Source organism: Leucopleurus acutus (assembly GCF_964270905.1).
Source record: "Leucopleurus acutus genome assembly, chromosome: 8".
NCBI classification, from domain to species: Eukaryota; Metazoa; Chordata; class Mammalia; order Artiodactyla; family Delphinidae; genus Leucopleurus; species Leucopleurus acutus.
The window spans coordinates 104,301,146-104,308,731 of record NC_139151.1 but is presented as its reverse complement, the minus strand read 5'-3'; the positions used below and the strand labels follow the sequence as shown (position 1 = coordinate 104,308,731).

Genomic DNA, 7,586 nt, shown 5'->3' with positions numbered 1-7,586 from the left:
TCCCAGGCAGCTTAGCCCTGGCCAGCGAGAAACACTTCCTTTGTGACAGAGACCACCCTCACTTCTCTGTTGGGGACACTGGGGCCCAAAAAGATCTGAGTTGGTGAATGGGCAGCTGGGATTAGAACCCCAATTCTTTGCCTCCCCAAACCACCCAAGGACCAGGAAATGAGGGGTGACGACCCCAGCTCTGCCAATGGATCGGCTCAGCAGGCCCAGAGAGAGAGAGAGAGAGAGAGATAAATAAGGCCTTTATATACAGAGAAGCATGATACGGCGGGGGCGGGGGGGCTGCTCGCAGCAGCAGTGAGCTGGGCAGGGTGGCTGGGCCAGCAGGGCCCTGTCAGTGGGAGAAGATGCCCCGGAAGCGGGCCCTGTCTTCCTCGTCCTTCTGCCGGATTCTTGCCTCGAGGGCCCGCAGCTCACGGCTCACGATGGGCGCCAGGGCGGGGTCCAGCTCCAACACCTTGGCAAAGTCAGCCTGGGCCTCCTGGGCATTCCACACTGCCGCGTGCGCCTTGCCCCGCTTGAAGTAGGCCTTGACGTTGTCTGCAGGGGGTGCCAGTGGGCAGCAGGCACACAGGGCACAAAGGGGGGACCAGCCAGCTACTTAGCTTGACTTCTGGCACCAGGGGCCCATCATGGGACGGAGCCCATGCAGAGGCCAACCCCACCCCGAACCCCCTTTCATATCTCACTGGCGCAACAGGGCCCATGGTCCTGCCTGGGTGGGCGATATTTGGTCGGGTTCCCACGGGACTTCAGAGTGGGGGTGATATTAAAGGCTCAGTTTCGTGCCCCAGTACCCAGGGGTTACGGAGGAGGCTGCTCTACGGACCAACCACTGGCCCACCCTGGCGGCCCAGCGCGCGGTGCTCACCATCATACTTGTTGAGGATGGAGGAGCAGTGGTCCAGCACCTCGTAATACTCCTGGGCCGCCAGCTTGCACTGACAGTAGTTGAGCAGCAGTGGTGTGATCTGCAGATCCAGCTGGATCCAGTCAGGGGACCCAGGCTGTTCCTGGGGGCATGGGGGGAGGGAGAGGGCAAAAGGTGCTGAAACCTGGGCCCCCTGGCCCCACCTCACCCCCTCCACTCACCCACTGCAGCCTCCAGGCGGCACCTTCATCTGAAGGTTCTTGAGGCAGGCGATGGCGTCGTAGTACTTGGCGGCAGCCTCCTTCACACGGCCCTCGCGGTACAACCGGTTGCCCTCCTGGTGTATGACCGGCACTGCCTTTGCCTTCTCCTCATCCGTCATCGCCCACGGGTCCTGCTGGTACGTGCCAGGGTTCTCCACCTGCCGGGGTGTAGGCCAAGTCAGGGCCGAGGGCCAGCCTCTGGGCTGGCCGGGCCTGGGACATTGGACACCGGAAACAGAATCACTTGTTCATTCTCTGACCGTTCAACAAACTGTTTATGTAGCACCTCCTACAGGCCCAGCACTGTGCCGGGTCCTAGAAATAGAGCAGCGAACAAGATGGTGAAAATCCCTGCCCTTGCAGTGACCTGAAGGAGGGGGAGGACACTGCCAGGGGGTCCACAAAGGTGTCCTTGTGCCTGCCCCATCCCAAGCCCAACCAACAGTCAGTGGGCCCACCAATTCTGGGCAGGCAGGTGGGACCAGCACCCGCTCTGAAGCTGGGCAGTGGGAGTTTGGCGAGGTGCCTGGGGCTTGGTGGCCCCTCACCTTAAGCATCTCGATGTCGAAGATGAGAGGCTGGGGGTTCTGCTGCAGGGCGTCCAGATCGGCGTGGCCCAGGGAATTGTGCTCGTGCATCTGGGCGATGCCGCAGCAGTGCCGCTGGCCCTCCAGGGGGTCTTTGCCAGCTGCAATGTTGCGTAGACTCTTGGCCACCAGCGGATACAGGACCACATGCTGCCGGAGGGTGAGTGGGCACCAATGGGCTGGCTGGTCACCAGCCCAAGAGGCCCAGCCCCCTGCCCCATCACCATCTGAGAAAGGACACTAAGGCCCAGAGAGGGGCAGGAACTGGTTCAGCAGAAACACAGGAGGGCGTTTCCCTCGGGACTCCCCCAGCCTCTCAGCCCTCCAGCCCGGTGCGGGCCTCAGCTCCTGCCACACTTTCTGGCCACCAACCCAAGCCAAGCGCCTACCCCGCCAACCTCCACACAAACACACACTCCCGCTGTCAACCGGTCTCCCCTGTCCTTACGAGCCCAGTGGAATTCTTACCTCTGCCCCTCCTCCTTCTCCCAGGCTTGCAGCCCACAAGCTGGGCTCCCCCCCATCACTGGGGTCCCTCCACATTCTGTTCCTGGCGCCTCTTCTGTGCTGCCCCATCCCCACCCCTTTCAGGGCCTATCTCCGAGGTGGGTTTAGGGCAGCAACCTCAAAACCCTCAACGGAGACCCTCAGGCATAGGGGACCTAGCTTTTTTTTTTTTTTTGGCCACAAGGCTTGTGGGATTTTAGTTCCCCGACCAGGGATTGAACCCGGGGCCACGGCAGTGAAAGCGCTGAGTCCTAACCTCTGGAGCGCCAGGGAATTCCTGGAGACCTAGCTTTTGACCTTTCACTAGGAACATCTGCTGGGATGGCGGGAGCCAGACCACCCTCACCCCAGTCTAACCAGCTCCTCTCACTGACCCTGCACAGGGCAGACTGCTCGGCTAACATTCATCCAGCCAGCAGATGTGTTCTGAGTCTTGGCTCTGGGCTGGCCCACACTGCGCATTTTGAAGGTAAACAGGCCCAATCCCTGCCCTGAAGTAGCTTAGATGCAGACAGAGGACCAGATCCTGGCCATGCAGAGCATGAGGGGCTGGAGAACCCAGAGATGGGGTTCAAGTCAACCACCAGTAGTCAGGGAAGGCTTCCTGGGGGTGGTGACCCAGGAATTCAGTTTGAAGTGGGAGGGAGGATCTTGGCCAAGAAAGGGATGGAAACACAGGGAGGTGAGTGGGAGGGAGACCCTGCAGGGCCATGTGAGCATCTATGGCTTACACTTTAGCTCGACAGTGACCAGGAGCCAGAGAAGTTTGAAGTAAGGAGTTGTGTGGGTCATTGCATTTGAGAGCCAGTCCCTGGCTGCAGTCCGGCTAAGGGAGAGGAAAAGGTGGAATAGGGGCCAGGACGCCAGTGTCCTGGTGGTGTGGTGCCCTGGAGGGAGTCGGTGGTGGCCTAGCCATTGGGTGCGGGCAGACAGATGCAGGCAGGCACAGGGCATCGGGTACCTTGACGTCGCAGCAGAACTGAGAGATCTCGCCCTCCCGCATGGTGCGCACGATGGTCTCCCACACGGGCAGCTTGAACTTCTTGCCGATGATGAGCTCCATGGGCTTGCCACACACCCGGCTGTCGTCCAGCACGGTGCCCTCCTCGTCACTGCGCAGAGTCCGGTAGTGGAACGTGGCCTGCGGGCCGCAAATGGGATCAGACAAGGGCACAGCCTTCCCCCATCCCCCAAGGACAAGCCCAGCTCGCAGCCTGCAGATGGCACAAGGGACAGGGCTCTCCCAGGGGTCACCGCCCAACCTTACACCTGGCTTTACCGCATCACCCAGGTGAGGATACTGTCACCGAGAGGGAAGGGGTCCAAATCACATGGCTAGTGGGTGGACGGGCTGGGACAGGAGCCCAAGCAGTCTGGCACTAATCATTCTTTCAATAAATATTTACTGAGCACCTACTACATGCCTGAGCTCTGTGCTAGGCCCAGCAGTGAACAAAACAGACAAAAGTCCCTGCCCCCATGGAGCTCACATGGAACTTCTTCTAGAGGAAAGAGATGGGCCTCAACATGTGCTGTGTGAGGTTGAGCTAAGTGCTATGGGTCAGAAAACAAAATGCAGCAGGTAAGGCAGGGTGAGTTCAGGGGGCAGGAGTCTCTGCGAGGACAACATTTAAGCAGAGATCTGAGGGACTTCCCTGGCGGTCCAGTAGTTAGGACTCAGTGCTTTCACTGTCGGGACCTGGGTTCGATCCCTGGTCAGGAAACTAAGATCCCACAAGCTGTGCTGTGTGGCCAAAAAAAACCCCAGAGATCTGAAGGGAGAAGCAAGCCAGGCAGGTGCTGGGGTAGGAAGGGGTGGGAACTTTCTAGGTCAAGAGAATAGCAGGTGCAAAAGCCTTGCAGAGGGACAGTGTGTGGGGTGCTCACAAAACGGGAAGCCAGTGTAGCAGAAGCAGAGTGAACAAGGGCAAGGAGTTGTGCATCACGGGGTCACCAGGTCAGCAAGGATGGACCCCACAGAGCCTGCAGGCAGTGGTGAGGAGTTTGTTTTTTCACTCTGAGTTGAGAGCCAGCGGGTGGCTCCAAGCAGAGGAGGGACATGATCTGACGTGGGTTCTGCTGCTGCTGGGATGAGAAGAGGCTGGAGCGGAGGGAGGACAGAAGCAGGAAGGTGGTTACTGCAATAACCCAGGAGAGAGATGATGGCGGCCTGGACAAGGGTGGTAGTGGCAGAAGTGGTGAGAAGTGGTCAGACCACCGGTGTATTCTGAGGATCTTCTGTGGGAAGTGAGAGAACAGGAGGAGCCATGGAGACTGGGAGGTTTTGGGCCTGAACAACCAAAAGGCTGGAGGTGCCCTTAACTTAGATGGGAAGGCTTGGGGGGAGCAGGTGAAGTTTGAGGTGCCAACCAGACATCCAGGTGGAGATGGTGAGTAGGGAGCCGGATATCAACTTTAAAGGAGAGGGAAGGCTAGAGATAGACATCTGGGAGTGGCCCAGGCATGGAGAGTTTTTTAAAAGAGATGAGCCTGGATGAGATCATCTCAGGGAGAGTGAAGAGAGAAGAGGTCTAAACACTGAACCCTCCACAGGATATGGTTAGAGGAACCCACACTCTTTGCCACCACCACTAGCCACTCCTCTGAGCTCTGTTTCCACATCAGTAAAATGGGGTCAACAATAGTACCTATTCCTCTTGTGAGAAGGAAAGAAAATAAACTTGTGAAGCATTTAGCATGGTGCTCATCTGAGCCCTCAATCAATGCTGGTGATTGGTTTTTTAATTTACCTGTACCTGTTCCTTCAGGGTCATTGTTCACAAATCTTCACTATTTTTACAGTGTTCTCTCCAGCTGGTGTCTGTTCCATCCAGGATCTCCCTTGCCAGGACCTTCTTCAAGGCCACCAACCCCCCAGCCCATGGGGGAATCCACCCACATCCACCTCCCTTCTCGCATCTGGGAAAGGATCCCTCTTGGTATCACTGATCACTAGGGCTGTGCAGCTCTGCCTCAAATCACTCACACTGAGAGAGGCTAGGATCTTTACCTGCTGGATCTTGGCACAGTAGCTTTTACTTTTGGTGGCCCCAGTATGTTTTGTTTTGTTTTGTTTTTGCGGTATGTGGGCCTCTCACTGTTGTGGCCTCTCCCGTTGCGGAGCACAGGCTCCGGACCCGCAGGCTCAGCGGCCATGGCTCACGGGCCCAGCCGCTCCGCGGCATGTGGGATCTTCCTGGACCGGGGCATGAACCCGCGTCCCCTGCTTCGGCAGGTGGACTCTCAACCACTGTGCCACCAGGAAAGCCCGGCCCCAGTATGTTTTAAATGTTAAACTGTTGTAGTCATCAACAAGGTATGTCACTTCAGTTATTTTGGGGGCCAGGATCTTTACTCATTCGCTCAAGATGCGTGTCCTATGTGACTGCTCTGCTGGGCACAGGGGCTGCCCCCAGGAAACTCCTTACTCTACAGGCAAGTGGCAACAGGGAAAGGCCCTCCAGGAGGAGGGAACTGCATAAGCAGAAGCAGGTAAGCCTGGAGATGTACATTGTTTGGGGGAAGGGGCCGGAGAGGCTGGAGGTGGGGGCCTGGATGTGCAAAGGAGGAAGATGGGAGGCTCTTTATTTCCCAGCCCTTATCTGTCCCGAGCAATGCCACGAAGAGCACTCGGAAGGCTGCCAAAAGGATTCTGGTCTGGCAGACCCAACCTCTGGGCCTGTTTGTTCTCTCGGTTGGTGCGTCGTCCCAGGGCCTCGATTTTCCCATCTAAGAAATGGAGCTGGTCTGTGTTTTCAGAAGACCCTTCCGTCTATAGATTTTGAGCCTTGCAAACCAGGGGCCCCTCCCAGAGCCCAGGTATCCGGTTTAGGGTCTTCTCCAGCGCTGGGTCTGTGCAAGCAATAGGGTCAACCCTCCCACCTCCCGCAACCTGTTTATAATGACTGACGGCCTCCCCAACCAATGTGGCCACACGGCCAAGCCAGGGGGCGGGGGCAGACGCATCCGAATTCACCCTCTACTTAAATCCAGACCAATCAGCGTCGAGCTCGGCATGTGAGAGGTAGGGTCACCGACCACTGCTATCTGGGCATGCGCAATCTCTCGCCTACAGCCTCCTCCCGCCTCGCATGCGCACCGCGCCACGGACGGTTAAGGGAAGGGGATAAACACGAACCTTAGTTCCATCCTGAAAGTCAGGGAGCTCTCCTCGGCCCTCCTCTATCACACGCTTTTGGATCCCGTCCTCCCGGAGTCTTGCGATGATATCCGCCATCCTCCTTCCCCGCTGCTCTCTTTCGGCAACTTCCGGACTCGCTCGGCAGCTTCCGGACCTGCTTCGTCAACTTCGGCAACTTCCGAACTGGCGCCATTTTGGCTAAGGGCAGACGCCGTAAAGGGCCTGAACGTGGAAACGGACAGTGATTGGTTCTCTGCGCTGCGGCTGAGCGCGCGGATCTGACCAGGGGCGGGGCCTGAGGCTGTCTAGGGGAGGTGAGAGAGGCGGGGCCAGAGTCGGCCGGGCGGGGCGGGGGCGTCCCTAGCAATTGTGTCATTGAACTGATATAGACTGGGCCCTCCCAAGTGGCCGTGTGCCACTCTATTTTAAGTTGTAGGAATAGTATAACAGCGTTACAGAACTAGGATGGAGCGGGGGCTGGGGGCCCGTCGGTAACGCCACCCCCTAAAACTACTATTTTTGTGTATTCCTTTCTGGGTTTTTTCTTTTAGCATACCTAGCACAATAGTCGTGACTTTTGCATCCTGGATTTTTCTCTTTAAATATAAATAAATAAATAAGTAAAACTAGGAGTAAGAAAGAGAGGAAGGAGGGTTTCTGTGTTCCTGTGGGAACCGTAAACTCCCCAAGAGACTGACAGTCCCTTGTGGGGTCCTGGCTGGATGTGTCGTCACCATGGAATCCTCCGCGGTGTCTGGCACATAGTAGTTGCCCAGTGAGTATTAGGAAATATAGGAATGATAGAAGTGAGGCACTTCGGGGGTAGTACAACATTTCTCTCCGCCTCTGGAAACTAGCTGTGAAGAATAGCTGTAAGAGTTTTCTGCTCCCACTTTCGAGGTTTAGGTAACCGAATAAAGGGAATGTCTTGGGACCTGTGCACTGTCTTCATTCCATCCTCATAACTGCGAAGAATTATTGTCCGTCCCCTTTGCCCCACGTGCTAAGGGCTTCAGATATTTATGCTGGTTCATTTCCCCCCCAAAGTCCCCTGAGAGAGGTGGAACCTCTGGGGTGAAAGGGAAACATGCTTTGTTTGTTTTTAGCTTTTTTTTTTTTTTTACCCACACAGGAAGTTTGTCAGGCGACTTCTGCCAAATTCTGAAGCAACAAGTAGTCTGTATCCTATACAGATTGCTCCAGAAAAT

General features: G+C 56.6%; 1 protein-coding gene across 2 annotated transcripts; it reads right to left on the bottom strand.

The window, feature by feature from the left end:
- Window positions 1-243: 243 nt before the first annotated feature.
- Window positions 244-6,507, bottom strand: AIP (AHR interacting HSP90 co-chaperone). Of its 2 annotated transcripts, none has more exons than XM_082844889.1 (6): window positions 6,376-6,507; window positions 3,199-3,378; window positions 1,692-1,880; window positions 1,125-1,301; window positions 881-1,022; window positions 244-549 (listed from the first exon to the last, which is right to left on the bottom strand). In XM_082844889.1, the coding sequence occupies exons 1-6, from the start codon at window positions 6,472-6,474 to the stop codon at window positions 344-346; spliced, it is 993 nt and encodes a 330-aa protein (XP_082701015.1). In that variant the 5' UTR covers window positions 6,475-6,507; the 3' UTR covers window positions 244-343. The 2 variants fall into 2 exon arrangements, with proteins under 2 accessions (XP_082701015.1, XP_082701016.1); XM_082844890.1 differs by having other exon boundaries at window positions 349-549; window positions 889-1,022; window positions 6,376-6,502.
- Between the last annotated feature and the right edge of the window lie 1,079 nt (window positions 6,508-7,586).

Excerpts from the sequence above, each read along its gene's own strand:
- AIP (XM_082844889.1), bottom strand. The coding sequence starts at position 6,474 with ATGGCGGATATCATCGCAAGACTCCGGGAGGACGGGATCCAAAAGCGT. Across the intron at positions 1,881-3,198 it reads AGTTCTGCTGCGACGTCAAG|CATGTGGTCCTGTATCCGCT; the intron begins GTACCCGATGCC and ends ACCCTCCGGCAG. Across the intron at positions 550-880 it reads CATCCTCAACAAGTATGATG|ACAACGTCAAGGCCTACTTC; the intron begins GTGAGCACCGCG and ends CACCCCCTGCAG.